At 38.6% G+C, this 23,149-nt stretch overlaps 3 protein-coding genes across 4 annotated transcripts in view; 1 reads left to right on the top strand and 2 right to left on the bottom strand.

Moving 5' to 3' along the window:
• LOC127365344 (trace amine-associated receptor 13c-like) overlaps window positions 1-23,149 on the bottom strand; it is a 64,389-nt gene that overhangs the window by 25,816 nt on the left and 15,424 nt on the right. The gene's annotated exons all lie outside the window — the stretch shown is intronic.
• On the bottom strand, window positions 565-3,056 carry LOC127365345 (trace amine-associated receptor 13c-like). The gene is made up of 2 exons (XM_051403364.1): window positions 2,887-3,056; window positions 565-2,689 (listed from the first exon to the last, which is right to left on the bottom strand). The coding sequence occupies exons 1-2, from the start codon at window positions 3,054-3,056 to the stop codon at window positions 1,873-1,875; spliced, it is 987 nt and encodes a 328-aa protein (XP_051259324.1). The 3' UTR covers window positions 565-1,872.
• LOC127365288 (alpha-tectorin-like) lies at window positions 9,446-22,214 on the top strand. Of its 2 annotated transcripts, none has more exons than XM_051403228.1 (19): window positions 9,446-9,606; window positions 11,081-11,149; window positions 11,602-11,699; window positions 12,998-13,225; window positions 13,402-13,485; window positions 13,873-13,978; window positions 14,095-14,224; window positions 14,626-14,869; window positions 15,317-15,473; window positions 16,093-16,180; window positions 16,290-16,352; window positions 16,513-16,709; window positions 17,219-17,356; window positions 18,506-18,696; window positions 18,796-18,950; window positions 19,084-19,329; window positions 19,415-19,577; window positions 20,401-20,493; window positions 20,929-21,393. In XM_051403228.1, the coding sequence occupies exons 2-18, from the start codon at window positions 11,104-11,106 to the stop codon at window positions 20,491-20,493; spliced, it is 2,427 nt and encodes an 808-aa protein (XP_051259188.1). In that variant the 5' UTR covers window positions 9,446-9,606; window positions 11,081-11,103; the 3' UTR covers window positions 20,929-21,393. The 2 variants fall into 2 exon arrangements, with proteins under 2 accessions (XP_051259188.1, XP_051259187.1); XM_051403227.1 differs by lacking the exon at window positions 20,929-21,393 and adding an exon at window positions 21,494-22,214 and having other exon boundaries at window positions 9,447-9,606.

The following is a 23,149-nucleotide window of genomic DNA, read 5'->3' as shown; positions in this document are numbered from 1 at the left end:
ATAAGTGCCGTTATCAAAGTGGAGCCATCCCATTTTAATCTGCAGGGTGGCTTTGACTGCATGTTTATTGCCAACAATACCAGAGCCTTCTGTGTCTCTGTTGGCAGGAGTATTCCGTTGTTCCCCGAGTCTCTTACTCTCTGCATGAGAGCGGACTTCACTGTCTCAACCCTCCTGACTTTTCGTTTGTCACAGTTCTTTGACTTTACCTTATCATCTTTTAGTTGGTTGATGACACTATCAGGTACATTTTGCGTTGCCTAGAGGCATACGTACAGGAAGCACAACTGCCTGTGCTTAACCTAAGGTTTCTCGTGAGCACGAGAAACGTTTCACTTTTTTTTTTTTTTCCCCCATGTCCCTTAAGGGGCTCCGTATATTTGAGTTGGTTCTGTAAGTGCACAATATTGTGTTGGTTAGCTTTTATTGTTCTCTAAAGTCTAGTTTTTATTTTTAGAGTGCTACTAGAATGATTTTTCACAACTACATTAACCTTGTAATGAGCAAGTGTCTTATTCAAATGAAATCAGTACTTTATTTATTGTGACAAACAAATATGCAAAATGCAAAAAACATTCTTTTATTTAAGTATTGTTTAATCACATTTGGAAGTAAAAAGAATTGTCAAACAATCTTTTCATGGAAAAAAATCTAATGTGCTGTATAAAAGATGCATCCTGGATTCTCTGGCTCAGGAAAAGAGCAAGAGACCCTGATGAAAAAGCTTTGATCCTTCAGACCATTAATTGTTTTCTGTTTCCAGAGACTTAATGAAAGCCAGAAAATAATTAATGAAATTATAGATTCATATACACTTGGGCACCCTGGTGGTCAGAATGTTCTGCAGCCCCATAACAACAGACTGTGATGTACTGTGTGTACTGACACCTTTCTACCTGAACCAGCATTAACTGTTTCTGCAGTTTGAGCTACAGTGGCTCGTGTGTTGGATCGGACCACACGAGCCAGCCTTCGCTCCCCACGTGCATCAATTCCTCTATTATTTCTGTGGATGTTTTGACTGCATACCTTTCTAATGTAGAATGAGATCAGAGAGTGAAGGCTCTGTGAATATACCTTGTGCTTATATTTCAAATAATCTAAACTTAAAATATAACAATTTAATTTAGCTTTCTTCACAGAATTTAATGAAATTCAGATATATAGGCATGCTTTGGATAATTTTACATTTTTCTTACACCCATTAAAATCAACAGTTGTGGGGGTCCTGAGCCCCAGGTTGGGAACCACTGTATAAGTATAAAAACACACATCAGTATTTTCACTTATCATTGTCTCATTACAGTATGTTGGCATCATAGGAGTCAGGCTTTAATATGTGAAATGTAACAATAAGCTTAATAGCTTTTTTAAGCCAGGGGTAGAAAGGGGCATAGATGATTGGGTTTAGAAAGGAGTTAAAATACATCAGAAAAATCATAAAGACCTCAGTTGTAGAACCAATCAATATGTCAAGGCCAGTGAGAGACAATACAGAAAGTAACAGAGCAGAAACATGACTATAAGAACACCAAGCGTCCTGGCTGCTTTTATCTCAGATTTCTTAGCTTTCAGTCATTGAACGCCTGAGTATGGACAGTCACAATGTGGGACTTCATGGCACGAGCCTGAGAAACAGCCACCACAAAAACTTCATTTCCAAAATAATTTCCCCCTGGGATTATTGAAGTATTTCTGATTCTGATTCTGATTTGATCGACTTTGTGTGTGAAAGGGTGAATGTGGCATATAGTGTAAAAGCACTTTGAGTGGTCGGAAGACTAGAAAGGCGGTATACAAGTACAGGTCTAATTACAATCCATTTTCCTTAACACAGAAAAGGCCTACTTTCAGTCACTCCACAGTGTCTGTTTACAGTATGTTGGTCTCACAAGAGTTAGGCTGCAGTATCTGAAGTGTAACAATGAGTTTAATAGATTTTCTAAACCAGGGATAACAAAAGGCATAGATTAGAGGATTCAGACAGGAGTTAAAATAGAACAAACATATTACAAAGGCAGCAGATGAAGCATTGAGTAAGGTGTCCGGGCCTGTAAGTGTGACACAAAAATATGGGCAGGTACATATTAGAAACACAACTATAACAACACCAAGAGTCCTGGCTGCTTTCATTTCAGATTTTTTAGCAGTTACTTTCACTGATTTCTGGAGTGTGACAGCTGCAATATGTGACCGCATGGCACGAGCCTGAAACACAGCCACCACAAAAACTCTTATATACAGAACTACAATGACAGTAATGGGAACAATGAAGGACAAAACAAGATCTGTAATTCCTGCAGCATAATCAATAACAATCACACACTCTCCAAAGCAGGAGTTATACCTGCCTGGTTGTTGCAGGTTATCTTTCAGCATCAGACCATGACAGAAAGCAGAACACATCCAACACATACAAATACAGACTTTTACTCTTTTTTGAGTGACTTCGGAAGGGTAATGTAGAGGGTCACAAATAGCCACATAGCGGTCAGCTGATATGAGCACCATGGTTCCTACTGAGGACGAGGTAATAATGTAGTCCAAAACAGTATACACAACACACATGAGGTCACCGAGGAACCAGCAGCCGTCTATGAGGGCAACTTGAAAGGACATGAGGAGGCCCACAAAGAAATCTGAGACAGCCAGGGAGAGGAGGAGGAAGTTGGTGGGGGTGTGGAGCTGCCTGGAGAGATAAGAGAGCAATGTACTTAACACTGTTTGTAGTATTATTTGTAATATTATCATTATGGCCGATAGTTGCCATGACTGAAACACAAAGACATATTTTAGAAACATGAAACTTTTCATTCACACTCTGTGCTTAAGCTGTCATTTTCTGCACAGCTACCAGTTTTATAAATTGATCAGATATTTGCCCACTTGAAGTGTGAGATGGAGATGATGACCAACAGGTTGAGAGTCACAGTGAGCACAGATATGGAGGACAGGATGATGTAAGTGACCATGGATTCAGAGTAAGGACGCATGGTCTTCCTGCAGGAGGAGTTGAGTTGAGGAAAGCAGAGTTTAGCTCCTTCCAGCGTTTCCATCATTAGACAGAGGAAATGAGAAACATAACTAATTTATCTCTTTTCCTCCTCCACATCACTCCTCCCACTTTCCCTTTAGTGACATTTTTTAATAGCGCTGACAGAATTTCTCTCTCTCAAATTACTTTTTCATCTACTTTTAACTGTAATTTGTCTCCCCTTGCCATATTCTCCTTTCTCCTCAACATGTCTCCAATGACGATGTACATGCTGCTCTAAAACTAAATTATAGTGCTGCCAAACGATTAAAATATTAAATCACGATTAATCGCATTAATGTCATAGTTAACTTGCAATTAATATATATATTTTTGGGGGGCTTTTATTGTCTTTATTATAGAGACAGCGGAAGATAGACAGGAAAGGGGGTCAGAGTGAGGGGATGACACGCAGCAAAGGGCCGCAGGTCGCATTCGAACCCGGGCCGCTGCAGCAAGGACTCAGCCTCGGTACATGGGTTGCCAGCTCTACCCACTGAGCTATCCCGGCGCCCGGTGTTGTAGTTTTTCTAACGTTACTAGTTGCAACAGCAAGTGAAAAAAACTACAAAGTGTGCTAGGCCAAAAAGAACGTTAATCTCGCGATAAAGAAATGTACGCTGTTAAAATGGGTTTGCGTTAACGCCGTTAATAACGCGTTTAACTGATAGCACTACTAAATTATAATTCATTTGAAGCCCTGTTCTTAGTGTTGCTCACCCAACCTGGAAAACACTGCAGCCAGTTCTGTTTGTTATGGTGTAGCACGCTCCTGGACCATACTCTGATTTTTTAAATTAAGTTTAGTCCTTAAAACATAAAATAATTATTGTAGGTGATTTTAATATTTATGTGGATGCTGATAATGACAGCCTTAGTAATGCGTTTATCTCATATTTAGGCAAATTGTTTTGTCAGACTGTAAATAAACCCACCTATTGTTTTAATCACACTCTTGACCTCGTTCTATCACATGGCATTGATATTGAACATTAATAATCTTCCCACATAATCCTTTTTTATCACCATTACTTAATTACTTTTGAATTCTTATTACTACACTACAGGCCATTTTGCAAAACTTCCTACATCAGATGTCTGTCTGACAGTGCTGTAGCTACATTTAATGTAAAGATTCTATCTGTATTCAATTCAATCCTATGTCTCAATATAACAGAGGACTCCTATAATAACCATAGCCCCTCCCAAATTGACCATCTTGCTAATAGTGCTGCAGGCGCACTCCAAACAACACTCAACTCTATTGCCCCTCTAAAAAAGAAGATATTAAAACATAAACATTAATATTAAAATAAGCTAATAAAATATTAATGGATGGAAGTTAATGGATCAAAAAATAAACAAGTTTGTTACATTCATTGTTGGATTCTTTTTAATGTATGTTACCCTTTTAAGTGTAAGTGCCAACACTGCAACACTTCAGTTTGTGTTTTATGTTTCCTTTTTCAGTTTAGGTTTGGTTTTCAATGCCACAATTTTTTTTCAATGCTAAAATATAAAGTCACTGTCCTGATTACATATATTTTTAGGACAGCCATGACCAAGAAAAGGAAGCAGGGGGAGTACATATCCTGGTTACTATTATGCCATGAACATGGTTCATCTCATGATCATAATGAAAAAAACGGCCTGAAAATTGTTCAAAAGTGAATAAGATTTTTTCAACATTATAATGTGTAGTTAGGACCTGTTACACTGTAAAATGAAATAATTTAATCAATTTATTATTAGTGTTTTTAAAGTAAACACACAAAAAAGAAAGAAAGATAAAGACAAAATCTAAAACTGTACAAAAATGATATTTACAATGTGCAGGACAGAAAAACCAACTGGAGTGTATTAAAGTAATGCATATCTACAGGGTGGGTTTAAGAGTCAGTGTCAGTGGGGGTTCCCTGCCTTGTTAATGAGGCCAGCTGCAGACGGGAAGAAACTGTTCTTGTGGCCACGGTCTTTGTTTGGTAGCACACATTATGGTTGAAAGCTAACGTTAGCTTGTCAGCAGCTGCAGGTGTTTGCCCTCGCTCCCCGACTAACGTTACTAACGTTACCGACCTGCCCGCGGTGGCTAAGCCGACCTGCCGCTGCTAGGCACTCACCTCGCCCGGCTAGACGAGACTAGACTAGGTCGGCTTAGCCACCGCGGGCGGGTCGGTAACGTTAGTAACGTTAGTCGGGGAGCTTTCAACCATAAAGTGTGCTACCAAACAAAGACACATACTCACCTCTAGTGCCGCTGACGGCCGCCGACTCCAATGTGCTTCTCCATGCTCCCCTTGGCTGCACTGTCAGAAACTTCTGAGAGTTAACGTAAATATAAATACATCCCTCCTCCCACCGTCATCACGTTGATGACGTGCTGAGAGCGGGACTGCAAGCTCAACATACACGTCCCAAACAGATAAGATCACAACAATAGCATGTCTTCATAAACCACCCTTGTTCATCTTCATACAATATGTTGGGAAGTTGCAGTAAATATCAATACAATATGTTCTATATCCCTTTGTGTTGTGTCTCTCCTTCGTCTGTTAAGATAACTGAACATTTTGTGAGTCTTGAGGCATTGCCAGCCTTTAAATCTCATTTGTAAATGCTTAATAAGCCATAGATAGTGCTCACTTTAGATGAGCTCATGCAAAATACTTAATAAACGAGTAGTAAGTGCTTTGTAACTGTGAATTCCTGCATTAATAACTGTTTATAGGCCATCATTAGAAAATGAATTTGTTGTGAGTTTTTATAGAACATCTGCTAACACAGTCACTAATCATTAATACATGTCTGAATAGTGGATGTGCAAGTGCATGCAGAAATGTACAGTACAATGAAGAGTAAAACATTTATAACTGTGATTGTAAACCACATAGTAATGACTATTTACAGCAGAAACATGCTTTATAAATGATGAATTCAGTATTTACTAATCCATAACTAATGTGCTTATCAATGATGAATAAAACATTTTAACTGTGTTTATAAACTACATACTGTGTATTCATGCGTTATAAATTATGAATTCAGTATGTATTCATGCTTAACTAATTTCGTAAATAACTTCGTCCGTGTTATCTGCCACGGGAACTTTCCAGTGTTGTCGCCATCACTGTCTATATTCCTCACAGTGGTCTTCATCATCACCATCACTGTTTACATTTATGATGTCTTATTTATTCTCCTGTACAGCACTTTGGTCAACTTTGGTTGTTTTTAAAGAGCTTAACAAATAAAGTTGGATTGGATTGGATTAACTAATGCTTAATAGTGTGTACTCATTATAAAGTGTTACCGAAGATAAAACGAGGGAAAGAATAAATTAAAAGAGAGATGACAGATGAGAAAACGGACAAGGAGATGTTCAAGCCTGTAGAGGTGGGTTTTGAGCAGCTGCTTAAAACAGTCCACAGATTCAGTGAATCTGAGGGATTGGGGGAGACTATTCCACAATGTTGGGGCTAAAACAGCAAAGGCACGGTGACCTTTAGTTTTACAGTTAGAGTTAGCTAACTGTAAACGGTTTAACAAAGCTTGACTGAGGCACGTGTAGAGGGAGTTACAGTAATTTAGATGGGAGAAAATGAAACTGTGAATTAATTGTTCAAGATCGCAGGAAACTTTAGATTTTTGCTATATTTCGTAGCTGCAGAAAACAAGACTGGACAAGTTTTGTGACATGGTCAAATGTCATACCCAGATTCTTAGCATTGGGTTTGATATAGTGCGTAGTGGTCCAATAAACTGATCAACTGCAGTGACAATGTTTTCAGGGCCAAATATAATTATTTCATTTTTGTCAGGATCTAAGTGGAGAAAATTAAGAGACATCCAGTCTTTGGTAGCAGCTAAGCACTTGTGGAGAGAGAAAAGTTGATTCAGGTTATTGGGTTTCGCAGAAAAGTAGATCTGTGTATCATCGGCATAACAGTGGTATGAAATGTCATGGAAGCGGCTGAAGAAATGACCCAGAGGCAGCATGTACAGGGAGAACAGAACTGGACCAAGAACTGACCCCTGAGGGACACCACATAGCAGGGGAGCAGAGGAGGACACATGATTATTAATGCAGACATTAAAGACTCTATTAGACAAACAGGAATGAAACCAGTTTAAAGCTGTACCAGAAACGCCAACCAAGTTCTGTAATCTATCCAGTAAAATGGCATGATCGATGGTATCAAAGGCTGCAGTCAGATTGAGAAGAATAAGGATGGAGCTTTCACCTTTGTCAGCATGCATAAGGATGTCATTAGACACTGAGTAATGCTGTCTCGGTGCTATGTTTTTGGCCAAAATCAGATTGGAATTTGTCAAAGATTCTATGACCTTCTACCAGCTGCAGGAGCTGGTCCGCAACAATGTTTTCAAATATTTTAGATAAAAGGGAAAGTTTTCTAACTGGTCTGGATTGAGAGAGGATTTTTTAAGAAGTGGCTGAACACTGGCAATTTTAAAGAGCTCAGGTACAGACCCTGATGTGAGAGAGGAATTGATGATAGAAAGCAGGCTAGGACCTAAGACAGGGAGTATGGTTTTTAAAAAAGTTGTAGGAATTGTGTCACAGGGACTGGAGGAGGGAAGCATATTATCAACAGTTTTTGAAAGGATCTGTAGAGAGATAGGAGCAAAATCAGACAGTAAAATAAGACGACTGAATGTTTTAGGGGGAAGAACAGTGAGGGGGAAAATGAGACCTTAGACCATCGATCTTGCCAATGAACAAAGACAGGAATTTTTCACAGTCAGCAGGAGAGGAGGCATGGATAGCAGGAGGAGATGTCAGATCAGAAAAGTAGGCAACTCGCGCATCTTTAATAGTCTGGTTCAAATTAAACAGTACTACTCATGTAGAGGTGGTGGACACACTATAATGTCATTATACAAGTGGTACACATCATCTGAAAGCTCGGAACCTTAGGATTAACTTTAGTTCATCACTGTCAAGTTTTTCTAGTCATAAATCTATAATACACATTGGGTTTTGTTTAGACCTCTATTTGAATACCCCATTAAAACAGTAAGACCATGAGGAACTGCTCCAAGGTTGTTGTTTTTTATCAGAAACCTTTGACATTTGGAGATTATTGTAAGAATTTCATTTTTTGGCCATTGGATGACAAGCACTTTCTGTTCATGAAGTTGCTCAGAAACCCCCTTATTGTCAAAATAGCTAGGAAAGCCATCCATCTTTTGGATCCCCACATCCTCTTGTGGTTGTACAGTTTTATGAGGCTGTGATTATCCAAGAGGTCAAACACACACCCACAGTACCCTGCAAAATTGATGCACTTTTCTGTGTTGCTTGCAAGAGTACATAATCTGCACAAGCAGCAGGTGATTTAAATGTCTGAGGACAGACTGAAATCCATTTGGCGGGATGGAAATTTGGAGTTTTGGAAAATGGTGCCATCCCAATCTCAAACAAGCAAACTCTATCTACTGCCATGTTGTCAATGTTTGGTCAAATCTTTTGTTCCTATACTCTGAAACATGTGAAATCCAAGCACTGATCTGTACTCCCTGACACATGTGAAGCACCATTTCAAAAGGATTATGGAAAATGATCTGAGTAAAGTAAATTAATAGTGTGCTGTTGGTGTATCTTACTGTAATTTGGAGTTTATGTGTGTTTGCCTTTAAGGGAGCTTGTGTAAAATGTGATGTTACTCTCTAAACCAGTAAGTATTTTTTGGTGCTGAGTTTGTGACACTCTTAGACTTTGCATGTGTCAGAGTTCTTCCCTGGAGGTAAAATTCATAATAGAACTGTCAAACTCTTCCTTGCCCAGTTACATTCCAGACCAGATCTCCTGTTTCAAGCTGAACATTTGAGCTTTAGGATATTTTTCTTTTGTCTTTGGCTTTTTTTCTTTTACAGACCACATGTCTACGCAGTAGGGCGTTCACACAGAATATGCATTTGAAAACTAAATATAGGCACAACACAGATTCTATTCAGAACCAAATAAATGCTGACTAATCTGACCCTGAACCCAAACTGTATCTAACAATTACTAATTAATATGTTGGCAGATTTTTTTAATGATGGCCATGTCAATACTATTATCTATGCTGTATTATATGTTACAAGATTTGTATCAAATATAAGACATTTTTGAGCTGTGTTTAAATTGCAAAAAATAATAAATGAATAATAGATTTTAACACAGGCCAAATAAGTCAGCTGACAAAGTAGCTGTCTCCTTCAAAATGTGCAGAATTTTATAATGGCGGTAATCAGGCATTGATAAGTTTGACACCTAGACTTGTCAAGCTGTAATCACATTCTGCATCAGTAGCTGTCAGTTAATTACAGAGTGTTTGGAAACAGGAATTTTCCATGACCGAAGCCAGTTTGGGAAGACAAAAGGTCAAAAGAATATGTGAGAATGTCTGTTGGAGAGTAAACAAGATTGTACACATACAGTATATATAAACGGAGACAAAGTGCTGGCTCCTCCACACAGAGAGGCAAATCAGTGCTAAAGCATCCAGTGATACTTCTCAGACACAGAGCTGTTTGGCGTCCCTGGTGTCCGACAATTCGTCCAGAGGGTAAGAAAACTTGCAAACATTTTTTAATTATTCTGAAAATAAAATGTTGGGGTTCTTTTTTGGTTAGAAATTTTCTTACTCCACTAGGAAAATAAACATGCTTGAATATGTTTGCCACATTATTATTAGTATTCCTGCAGAATCAGACATACTGTAATAATCCCGTGGGGAAATTACTTAAAGAAGAAGTGTCCTTTGCATCTGTGATCTTCTGCAGATGACATTTCGGTCATCAAAGATATAGCTGTTAAATAAATTCCCTACTAGTTCTGACATATGGTCCAAAATGAGTGAGGTGTAGGCAAGTGTGGGGAACATCAACACATTTAATCTGCTCCCACCTAACATTAATAATTAATGTAGAAGGAAAGGCTCATTAAAGGCCCATGTCTGCTGAACGTTGGTTTATACAAAATGGACAGCTGGCTGTTTATTTATTTAAACAGAAACTATATATTTAGGTGTTGCTGTGGCTCCATAGGGATGTTAATGTCAGTTGGTTTGTCTATCTCTTAGTCCAGGGCTCAGCAACCTTTACTATCAAAACAAGCGTCTTATCCCCTGGGGTAATAAAGTACTCATTTAGACTAAAATATTTTATCTTTGTTAGCATTAAAATATAGTTTATTAAATAGAGTTAAGGCTGGCACATTGAAAATTAAGAAGTTGAATTTTTAAATGCAGACGCAAGATTTTCTTAAAGGTTTAATAAAAAGACCATGACCTCTCGTCAGACCCAAGGGACGAAAAGATGATGACATAGATTTGTTTTTAGTATAGTGTATGTACAGAGACTTGTGGTATAGTATGTAACCTTTGTCCTGTCTTTTATGTATATATTCATTTTTTTGAAACTTTTTGCCGCCAGTCTTGGCCAGGACTCCCTGGGAGAAGAGTTACTGTAACTCAATGGGACTTTTCCTGGTTAAATAAAGGTTAAATAAATAAATAAATAAAAATTTAGTTTTGCTCTTTTTCCTACTTTGCCCTTGCTGTCTTAAGGCCACTCACAGCAGGGGCCAAAGTAGAGGGGTGACATTGGGTGGCAGCTGCCCCCCCTTAAAGAATACCTGTCCACCTCAATTTGTTGTCAAATGCTGTCAAATTGAACATATTAATTTTCAAATGTTAAAAAATAAATTACAGTACATTTTCTACTAACTTCAGGCTTAAGTTCAATGAAAAAAGGCATATATTTGGTATAATATCTGAGATTTTGATAAAAAACAAGGTATTATTTTCTAATGCCACCTTTAGATATTTCTATTCAACAATTTACGAATGTGTGATTTTTTTTTAGTTCAAGTATCTTAATTTGGGGGTTTTACCAAGCAAATATTGATATATCTGATTGTTAAATTAACAAATATATGTTCCACCCCATGAATATCTCTCTAGAACTGCCCCTGACTCCCAGAAACTAATTTTCTGATTGGAAAAACTGTAAATTATACCTACTCCACCTGCGTTTCAGGTCCCTGTCAACCAACCGCCAGCATGCTCTGTTTCATACTACTCCTGGCTGCACTTATCCTGCCAACAGGTAAGAAGGCTTTACAACTAAAACGCAGTCATACTTCGTCGTATGTTGAACTTACCCTACTGCATACAACCAGTTTAGGCTCCAGGAATTTCTTGTGTCCTCACGATATAAAATAGCATGGCACATAAAACGTAAAATTCCGATTTGTTGTTTTAACAATTCATTTTTTGTACGGATTGAACAAACACACTATCATGTGTTGTAAGCAGATTTTGTTACCAAAATTTAATCTTGGAGCCAGGCTAACTGCTTCCCCCTGTTTCCAGTCTTTATGCTAAGCTAAGCTAACCAGCTGCTGACTCAAGCTACATATTTAGACATTTCAGAGTGTTATCAATTCTCTCTCGCAATTATCAGTGTGAAATGCATTTGTGTGATCTAGGTGTCACTCTTTGTTTATTGGTGTAAGAACACATATTTTGTGCACAAAGCATGTGTCTCCATATCTTTAGGTACTGATGCAACAAACCAGACATTTACCAATTCTGGGGAGATGAACATCACCTCGTGCCCAATCACCTATTATGGCCAGAAATATTACAAAGTTTATGTAAGTAATATAAACTCTAATGTTTAAGATATATGCAGGTCTTTGCACCTACTGACTGATGTTCTCAAGTTTAAACCAGTTAAGTGAACAAAATTCTCAGACACACTAGCTAATTTTTGTCTCCGTGCATCCAATGTAAAGCTAGTTAAAGGGCCTTTGATGTTTAGATATGTGCAATACTGCTGCAAGCCTTAGACTCTGTATTTGGTCTTTTCAGTTGCATAAATAACACAATTCAGTACTTGGGCACTGACATGAACATGGTGCTAGTTCAGTCTTGCCAGTGAGTCACAAAATGTGACCAATATGTATCTCTTTCAGTATGTTTCAGAAGTTTTTATGGCTAGATGACATACATTATGGTAAATGGTAAATGGACCTGTACTTGTATAGCGCCTTTCTAGTCTTCTGACCACTCAAAGCGCTTTTACACTACGTGCCACATTCACCCTTTCACACACATTCACTCAGTGATGTCCATCGAACAGAAACTAACATTCATACACATTCACACAGCAGCATCGGGAGCAATTTGGGGTTCAGTATCTTGTCATGTGGCACCAGGGGCTGGGGATCGAACCCAACCTTCCGATTTAGGAACGACCCGCTCTGCCTCTGAGCCACAGCCACCAGGGTGCCCAGGAGGTCATAATGTTATGGCTGATCGGTGTATATTGTATACACTGTGATGGATGACTATAGAAAACGGTGTAAAGCAAGAATTTCTTGTTGTACGTGTGTTGCACGTAGTTGTTGGATGGCAAGAAGCCAGACTGTTCTCCTTTAGAACAACTCATGACCAAATTTGGATTTCCTCCTCTATGACAAATGTATCACCTGTAAGGTTGATATGGTTCCAGCTCTCACATGGTTCATGCAGAGACAAAGACGTGGCTCCAGAATGAGAGAAAACAATGTTTTAAAATAATTATTGAAATTAACATACAATTAAACGTCATTAAAGATCCAGTGTGTAACATTTAGGAGGATCTATGGGATGTTAGAAATGGGATACAATATTCATAGGTTTGTTTTCATTAGTGTATAATCACCTGAAAATAAGATTTTTGTGTCGTTTCCTTAGAATGAGATGTTTTTATCTATAGAAGGAACGGGTCCTCTTCTCGGAAGTCTCACCACTAGATGCCACTAAATCCTACCCACAGTTTTTTTAAATTACATATTAATAATTTCAAGTAACAAATTTCAACTACATAAATGTATAAATAAACCTTTTCAAGATTAAACTATTCTTCTTACAATGATTTACTCGTTTTATCCCTGTGATTTTTGAACAGGTGGCCTTCAATGCTAACATATTTGCAGTTTGCTTCAATGGCTCATACAAGCCTGGGATCAAAAATGACTGCATTTTGATGTCTGGGGGGTCAGCTGACAGAGGTGACCTGGCAGTTCTGACAAAAGAAATACCCACTGGCTCCGGGATTCATAAGCTTCTGCCAGACATTAAGAATGCTGGGAAATGTGTGAACATAATACCTTTAAAAGACAGTCAACAATCTCAAGTGAGTGTTTTTCAATTTCATTTCTGTGGATTGTTTTCATTTCATTTTAGTCAGTTGTTTTTTGTTTTGTTTTTTAATGAAATAATACATACTATGTAATAAGAAGGGATATTTTAAATCATAGCCTGTTCTGAAAGCTTAATAGTCTCCCTGTCTTCTCCATTTCCTGTTGTCAGATTGAACAAGTTGAACTTGGAAACTTTGGGACACAAGCAATTCTGGGGATCAAGACATATGCTGGATACACCAATGTTGATGTTGTAAGTAATACTGTATTTAGAGAAATATGGATGATCTGTTACATTTATTTTTGAGAGTGTGATGTGAGTTGGTGGATAGTGAGGCAGATCAAGAGCTATGTCCCAATTAAGGGCCTCAATGTATATATATATATACATATATATGTAGTTACTATCTGATTACGTTATCCGGATTACATCTAATCAGTTACTACCCAACAGTGGTAGGGCTAGCTGCATGGGCTGCTGTCTGAAGACTTAAAGTTTAGTTTAGTTTGGTTACAAGTTTTTGCTGTAGTTCACTTTTGTGTTTCCCAGAGTCTTGTTTGTGTTTTAATCTTTCCATAATAATTATTTTATCTCAGTTATAAACTTAGACAGTTACTATATCTTTTTGGCACTTTCTAGGAGGCAGATTCACAAGTCAATGGCCTTACAGTTTTTAAACAGAAATTCCACACTAATGAAACAAATAAGGGTGTCCTAACAGACGTGAGTGGATGCAGACTCTCAGGTGAGTAAATCCAGTGATTCCTAAAGTACAATCTTAGGCCTCAAAAGCAAAACAGGATAATTCGAAATTGCTGTTGATTGCCTTACAGTTTAAACTATCCTTTCCCCAACACCTAGGTTTTGTTTATAAGACAAATACGACAGTTAAGGACCCAAACATCTGCTCTACTGTAAACTGTAATGTAAGTGGAGTTGCTACTGCTGTCAGTGATTGTGGCCCCATGGAGCTTTGCCAGGGAAATGGAAGGTAAATATTTGAAGACATGGTACTAAGGAAAAACTTGATAAGGATTTTTGGTTCTACTTCGAGGGACTGTATGCTAAGTTCATTACATAATTGCTAACACAATATTTAACCAAATACTTTTAACAACTAAGCTTATGGGTAGTGCAATTTTCAAATAAAAATGTACAGAAAACATATGGAAAAAATGACATTTCAGCTATCCTGTTAGGGTCCTGTGAGCACTGAGCTCTTGGCCTTGGACCACTGTTGTTGCTTTGAACAGTGTTTTTACTCTGCTACAAAAATGTTTATAGTTTCTATATTTTATTTTATTTTTATCTTAAGTGCTTCTAGTTTTTTGTCTTTACCAAAACTGATGGTGTTATTTTCTGTCTGTACCTGTCTCTCCCCGTCTGTTTCAGTTGCATCTTGAACACCATGTGTACTGTGACCGGCTCCACTGTCATTGATTTCATTGGCAGAGTCCACTCTGTCCCGGACAGGTGTGGGTACACTCTGATGAAGCCCTCATCAATCCCAGACTTTCAGGTGCTGGGGGTTTTCCAGGAAAGACGCCGTAAAGATGTTAGTTTTTTGGACAGTGTGATACTGCAGTTGGGCACAGAAGGTGTTCAGATTTTCCTGGAACAAGGTGGCAGAGTTCAGGTAAGTCAACTGCTGCCACAATAGCTCTGTTCATGTATTAGTGTGTCAAATAATGTTGTTACTTTCAGAAGTGACCACATGTTTTAGATGTCATCATAACTGATGTTCAGTCACTACAGGCAGGGGCTGATTAAGGTCATCTACCCATTTGTGGAGCCCCTTACTATTGCATATTATTTCCAACAAGTGTCTCCAACACCTTATCACATCATGTAGTAGTTATAAAACTACTATAGTACAATAAAGGGCCATTTACAGAAGCTAAGCAGTGTATTACTTCCATTCAGACACTAGAGGGCAGACCACAGCACTCTGTGGTCTGTGCCAAAAATACAGTGACAGCTTTGTACATGAATTTGTTGATATCTGCCCCTGCTGAGAACATGGTTTTTGTCTATTTGTGATGTTTAAATAAGTGTGTTACGTTGTTCCTCTGCCGTGATGCAGCTGAATGACAGCGTGTTGAATCTCAACGCCACAGCTCAGGTGGTCCACGGTGTGGAGCTCTCAAAGGACCAGACAGGAGTGACTGCTAAGATATCAGCTTCCAACCACACAGTTTCTGTCCACTTTGATGGCCACACCACATTAATCCACATGACAGGTGCACAAAAGTTAAAGGTGATCTAAAAGCTGTGAAAAAATTGTGGGTCATATATCCCTCTCCCCTTCCTCATACATAGAAAATTCCTCCACATATTTATTAGAGTAATGGCAGTTGGAATTGTTTTCCTGGACAATGGCAGCTTTCTCCTTACAGATGAGAAAAATGACAGTAAAGGCCTTCTATCCCCAAACTGATTAGGCCTCTGCTCAGGTTAAAGGTGAGCAGAGCTATGCTAGGAATTGGTGTAGTGTCAAATTTGTCCAGCCCCTAAACAGATAAGACAGAGGTAACAAGATTGTTAGAGAGAGGTCTTTCAAGCACAGTCTTTACACACCCACACAGTCCTGGGAAAACTCTAATCAGCCTAAAATAATTCAAAACAATTGTGTGGGTTAATTATTGATGTACATTGTATTTCAAGTGTCCGCTCAGGTTTTTTAAAAATGTAAATCAATACCACATAGGGTTGGGCAATATCATTGAATTTGGTTTAAGTTATAACAGGTCCAGAATGACATATATTTATTTAATTAAACTTTATCAGAAGTTTCGTTGAGATTAAGATGGACCAGCATTGAGTGCGCTGCTCTTTGTGTTCTCTCCCTAAACTGTCCAGGACCAAGTGCAGCATCCGTGCAGGGTTTATGTGGTAATTACAACAGGTCTGTTAGTGAAGAGCAGGTCTCTAAACACAGTGCCAGCGGGTAAGACCTCAATTACTCATGCTCATTTGAATGAATGAATGAATATACTGTATTTTTAGTATTAAGTTGTTGGTCAGTCTTTGATTTTCTTGTTCTTTGTTGCCCATAGCTGTGAGATGCAGTATAATGATACTGCTGATAGTACAATCAACTGCAACACTACAACTGAATGGTAAACACATTTTAACGTTCTTTTGATTTATAAACAGGCAACATTAACCTCTGTAGCGTGCTTCATCACATTTATTATGTGCTGGAAAATAAACTCACATTATCTTGTTTATTCTATGTGATAACTTTGATGACTGAACTTTCATGTCACATTTTCACAGGTGTAATATCCTGAAGCACCCACCCTTCACTACTTGCAACATCAACCCAGAGCCCTTCATAACTGCTTGCACACGCACTTTGTGCAAATACCCTACAGTGGATGGTCTCAAGTGCCAGTTCTTGGAGGCCTACGCCAGGGCCTGCAGCCAGCAAAACAATGTCACGGTGGAGAACTGGAGGTCAAACACCAACTGCGGTGAGGATGTCTTTCAGTATCTTTTATTGTGTTTCAAGATGACCTTATAGGCCTGATATCAACTCCTACATTGTGCTGGATAATAAGACCTTGTTTATAGCACCTTCCATCTGTAGATATTTGTATTTAGTTTAAGGGTAAATTATATTTTGGCAATTCAAAAATATTTTCTTTAAAGATTTCTTTGTTGGATAACTAATTTCTCCAGATTGCAGAACTTTTACTTGTCTGTAGAAATTCTTTGTGGTGCAAAAAATACACACAAAAATTCACAAAATAAAAAGGTGCTGGCTATGCTTTAAGACAGATCAAATGAGTGCTAACAGGGTTTGATTAGCACCTATGTGAAATTCATCTTATTCTCAGATTGCCCTATTTATCATCATTCAATCAGGAAGCCATTTGTTTCTTAAAAGCAGCTTTTCTTTATGCCTTTTTAAATGGAATGTATTCCTTTATCTGTCTGTCTGTCTGTCTGTCTGTCTGTCTGTCTGTCTGTGTGTTTGCAGCTGCTGTCCCTCAGGCCTTCTGTCAGGACAGGTTCTGCAGTGCTCATGAGTTCTGTGGTGAGAAGAACTATGGTGGGGAACCTCACTGCCTCTGTCGGGCCATTTTTGCCTCCAAGTACAGATCAATGAGCACTTTTGGTGAGTCAGCTATGACGCAAGAACATCACAGTTGTTTCAACTTCTTTTTCCACTGACCTCACATCGTTTAATTGAAAGTTACATTGGTTATTGCTGTCTTTTTCCATTAAACTCATTAGGGTGAGTATATAATCACCTGAAGATAATGAAAATCGTTATGTTTTTATTACCTATTTGAACCACCGTAAAAACTAGCTTTTATTTTCTTATATTTAACTCAATTCAATTTAATTTTATTTTATTTGTATAGCGCCAATTCATAACAGAAGTTATTTCAGGAAACTTTTCAAATAGAGCAGGTTGAGACCGAACTCCTTGAACCAGTGAACAAGCACTTGGCAACGGGGGCAAGGAAAAACTGCCTTTTAAGAGGCAGAAACCTAGGACAGACCCTTCGGCTCTAGGTGGGTCGACCAGTTGGGGTGAGAGAGAGAGAGAGAGAGAGAGAGACTGAGAGAGACAGAGACAGAGACAGAGACAGACAGACAGTTGCACAGCAACAACAGTAGAAACAACTACACTAATAGTAGTGACTGATGATGATGAACATGAAAAAGATGATGACGACGACAACAACGATGGGGGACAATGAGCAGTGATAATATTAATAACAGTAACTGTAGTAATAATAATATTAATATTAATAATAACAATAATATCAGTGATATAAGCAATCGCAGCCTATAGCTGACAGACAAGTATTTATTTGACTTGCACCATAACTTCACTGGGCCATATGTAGAGCTTTGGCACAAAACAATTATAATTATGAGTTATTAATCTTCCCAATCTTCTTTCATGCATATAATAAGAATTAATTTATTTAAAAGAAATCAATGTTAAAATACACAAAACTCTCAAAGAGTCCTTTAAAGGACCAGTGTGTACAGTTAAGGAGCCTCTATCGGTGTAATTGCAGATTGCAAGACTTTCGCCTCACCGTCCCTATCCAAGCATGAAGCAAAAACTATGATAGCCGCAAAAATCACAAAAATGTTAACGACCCTACCTAGAGGCAGTATTTGAGTTTGTATGCTCTGGGCAATTTGTGAATATGGAAGGCGACCGGTGGCATCTGTAGATAAATTATAATTGGAAGTCATTTGGACAAAAGCTAAGTTAAAATAATGTTTTGTAATGGGTTTTCAGGTGAGCCGACGGTCTGCGGGCAGACATCTGCTTCGGTAATTCTGGCTAATTGTCTCTTGGAGGAGCAAAGCATCAACTACTCCGTCTTACACCTCAATGACCAGGCCTGCAAAGGTGAAATGGACAACCTGACCCACATGGTGACGTTCACCTTCGACAGTAGCAGCAACACTTGCGGTGCAGTGGTCATGGTAGGTACTCTCCTTTAGTTAGTTACGAAATAAAATGAATAAACTGTTAGGTGAACCTGAATGTGCAGTAACAATGTCCATGCCCATGTGACCATTTAGGTAAACAAAACCCACATTACCTACAAGAACACCATCATGACACAGAACTTCTCCACGTTTGGCTTTATCAACCGTAACGCCAAAGTGCATATGGACTTCTCCTGTTATTACAGTCAGCCGAATATCAGTAACTTGGCCATCAAACTAAAACACAGGTGTGTGGTGGGGGAACAGTACTGTATGTAATTCCAGAGTTGTCCCCTTTCTGTTACTAAGAGAAGGTTGAATGAGCTTCACTGTGTGCAGAATGAAGCCTAGCATATTTAAGAAGCTGTCCTTGCTTTCCAGCGCTGTGATCCAGCAGATTACTTCTGGAGAATGGAATTACAATCTGACCATGAAGGCTTACACAGACTCCGAGCGCTTGGAAGCTATCGAGCCAGGCACCGACATTCAACTGGATGAGACAATCTGGGTGGAGTTGAAGACAGACGGGCTGGATGAAAACTTGGTCCTTTTGGTGACTGACTCTTGCTGGGCAACTGATCAGCCTTCGCCAAATGGAACCCTGAGATATAACATCATCATCAATGGGTAAGACACACAGAGATGCTCATAGTGATTAAACCTGTGTTTGTTGTGGCTGGCCTGTCATGTCTGCTTTCCTGTTTTTGAGCAGCTGTCCTAACCCTGCTGACCAGACGGTGAAAGCAGAGGGCAATGGACTGAGAACGTCCAACTACTTCGCTTTCAACTCATTCCAGTTCTCTGGCAAGACTGGTGACGTCTACCTGCACTGCAAAGTTGAGCTGTGTGTCAGGCAGGGTAACACCTGTGCACCGGTATGCCCATTTCCCTAATAAATTCACTAACCATAAAACTTAACAGTTTCTATTTGGCAGGCTCCCAAATAGATGCAGGCCTCCTTTAATAGCGTGGTGTGGCTACACATTTTAACAAATAAACGCCAGTCTCCAAAAGAGGCCTGATCTCGATTTTATGAAAATTTTCTGGATGAATAAAACTAAAACGTTTAAGCCATTTAGCTTGCCTACACAAATATAAATGTTTAAACTTTTGTCAATATGGACTGATCTCACAATATGTAGCATTCATTAAATCAGTTAGATTCTCCACAATTAAATTATTTGGTTAACTTTATCGAAACTATGAGCATATAAGTACAATTCATTCAGACCTACCAGCACTGTTAACAAGAGAGACTCCCAAGTGGTTATAAAGTCTGTACCATACGGTTTGTGTCCATTTTTCCATTATTTAAATTCCTTAGTCTGTAAGGGTCCATGATCAACAGAATCAAAGGGGTTTCATTAAAATTAATCCGCATTGTGAATATTATCATGTGAAGTCTGTTGCTCACTTGTACACTGGCTGCTGTAGATCTTTTGCTGCCATAAAATGCATTCACATTCAAGTGTCATGGCAGCGGCACAGAGAAAAAGTATGACCTGAAAATTACCATAAGATGTGTCAGGAGGGTGAGTTCAGTGACATAAGTGCCGTTTTACACATGTCATTTTTTTAAAAAGAATATAAGCAAGATTTTTTTTACTGAGCATCAGGTATGGATCACTGTTTGGCCTCAGAAACCGCTGCTGACCCGACCCTAAAACTAAATTTGTGTGTTCATCAACCACCTCCCAGAGCTGCAGCCAGGCTGAAAGAAGGCGCAGATCTGCCATGTCAAAATCTGAGGATGAAAACCCTGTATTCATCACCATGGCCTGGACTTCTTAGGTAAGTGCAACTCTCCTGCTGAGTAATGACATCAGTGCAGATTTACAGATCATCAATGTCTTGGGAAAACCATTTATTTGGATGGATTTTTAAATGGTTTATTTAGCTTAAAGAGTAGGGTAAGAGTAGGTAACGTATCAGCCAAATACGTAATCACTAGGGCTGCCCCCAAATAGTCAACTATGTTAGTCAGTGAGAACAGTCAAATCGCTTTTCATTAGTATGATAGTCGCAGAAAAACAAAAATAACATCAAACTCAGGGGATTGTTGCAACACAGACCTTTTCTCTCTTGTAGCGCAGGAAGTCACCTACCAGTACACTGCTGCATGTACTAACTGTAACCTACCAACTGCCATTAGCTACTTAGCGGTCCTATTAGCTGACTCTACCCAGACTGTTGACCTGAATAATGGGGGTTTGTCTACATTACCAGCACTGAAGCTTTGGGCTGCCAGGGGGGAAAGATGCTGGGCAGTAAGTCCGGAATGAGCACCAGAATCAAGTCCGGGCAAGCAGGGCTAAAAGCCTGTGAAACCGATGGCCAGGTGATTTACAGGGGCTTTCTCGGGCCCCTGTACCAGCCCCTAACTCCAGCGGTTGATGAAGACATGGAGAGTTCAAGCGGAGATAGGAGAGGTGTGAAGCAGGAGATGAGTTAGTTTGTAGGGAGTGAATTTGTGAAGTAAATAAGTCAGGGAGTATTTGTTTTTGTGAAGTTATTTATTCTGTGTTTTAAACAGTGTGATTTGTGTAGTGTTATACTGTGTTGAAATAAATTAAGTGTTCAGTCTGCTGGTTGTTTCACTCATTCAGAATTACCGCTTTTTCCATAAAAGAAAGGAAAATATAAATGAATATCAACATGCAATAACTAGCCCTACTTATCACCAAAAATAATTGATTCCAGCCATTTTTCATTTGACTGCTGTTTTGGAGAAGACACATCTGTGTTATGTAGGGATAAACAATTAACCATTACTTGGATTTGGTCTTCTTAGGTTTCCATAAAGATTTGGACTGACCAACGAGCCCAAGACCCAAGATGATTCCTGGTTGGCTTTGTCCTAATGAAGAGCCTGGGATCAGTTATCACTGCTATTAATATTTGCTAGCACATATAGTCGTACATACACACACACACACACACACACACACACACACACACACACACACACTTATCTTTCTCTGGCAGTAATTGTGTTTGACCTTTTTTTGGGTTTCTGTTGTGGTTTCTCCTGAGATGGTGAAAAATATTTCTGAAATATTGAAAATTTGATTAGCATTAACTGTGAGCCAGAAAGAAATCAGTAGCAAATATTTGTAAACACATAAACATGGATGCTGTTGTATGTTTCAGTGGAATATGTGGCTTTCTTAGTCATTTACAGATTATAGGGAAAACATTAGACATTCGACGTTTATCGTATAAGGTTTTTGTAAGGATTTATATCAATAATGGGAGCAGTCCCATCATGTTCCTGGTTTTGTTGTGAATGTTGGAAACCAAAAAGGACTGAATTTTCAGGGGTTTTTTTGGTGTTTGCAAGCATTCTGACCAGGTCTACACAGATTGAAGGGTTGTGCAAACAAAGTGGGAATCATTTAACATTGCTACTTCCAGTGTTTGGCCTCAACAAAACCAAAACATGCTGTATGCTTTATCTACCTTCATTATTATAGCGTAGAATCAATAAAAAGCATAAATGCATTAGAGAATTACATGAACTTTGTATTTTTTTCAATAACTCATTCACAGGCCTATTGTCTTCCTTATAGTTATTTATATGGATACGCCGATTGAGAAATTCTGGGCCGATACTAATGTTTTATGTTGTTTATTCTCCTTTTTGTGCCAGGTAAACAAAGAAATCTACAAAGAAAAGCATCTCTGCCTAGTTGCAGCTCAGTCTATTTCTCTTCTCATCCAAGATGTGAGAAATTTAAGCATAGAGATTTCATCTTTCACTGTTTGATTGAGCATAGTTCACCAAAACCGACAAGCGTTCTTTAGTTACATTTAGGGCCCTATTTTCATGGTGGCACAAGAAGCAACACCATGAACTTTGATTGGCCCGTCTCTCTAGTATTTTCAACCACAGTACACAGGTGGGAAGAGAAGAGCAAACAGGAGGGAGCTTACTTCAAATGAGGCAGTGAAAACCAAATTTTAATTTTGTATTTGGCACAATGGCACAATGTCAGTCTGTTGCCAATCTGATGATTTTGTCCACAATATCAAAGTAAATACATGGAGCAAATGTGCAGATATGTTTAAAACGTGAATAACAATTTTACTTTATTACTTTAATCACCAAATACTAAATGTGTTTAAATACTGCTTAGCACTTAATGTGGTTAAAGCTGGAACATCGGGAAGGGTTTCTTCTGTGGAAATCACAGGCTTCTGCTCACAAAATCTTCTACTTCCTTTCTGCACTAGAAAGTGATGCAAAACCACTACTACACAGTAGTAGGTGCTAAACTACATAAAAAAACAGAAAGTATTTAGAAATCATAAAAACATTTCTTAAAAAGCACAATACTTCTTTTACAAAGATATACTAAAAGAGCTTGGCCAAAATGATTGGTGCTCTTTAGAAGTTGTAAGACATCATTGATTTGTAGTGTTACTTTAAGCAGACTATTGTGTTTTC

The sequence above is a fragment of the Dicentrarchus labrax genome, unplaced genomic scaffold (genome assembly GCF_905237075.1).
Source record: "Dicentrarchus labrax unplaced genomic scaffold, dlabrax2021, whole genome shotgun sequence".
Classification (NCBI taxonomy): domain Eukaryota; kingdom Metazoa; phylum Chordata; class Actinopteri; family Moronidae; genus Dicentrarchus; species Dicentrarchus labrax.
The sequence above is the reverse complement of the archived record's forward strand: the minus strand, read 5'-3'. Positions and strand labels throughout refer to the sequence as shown.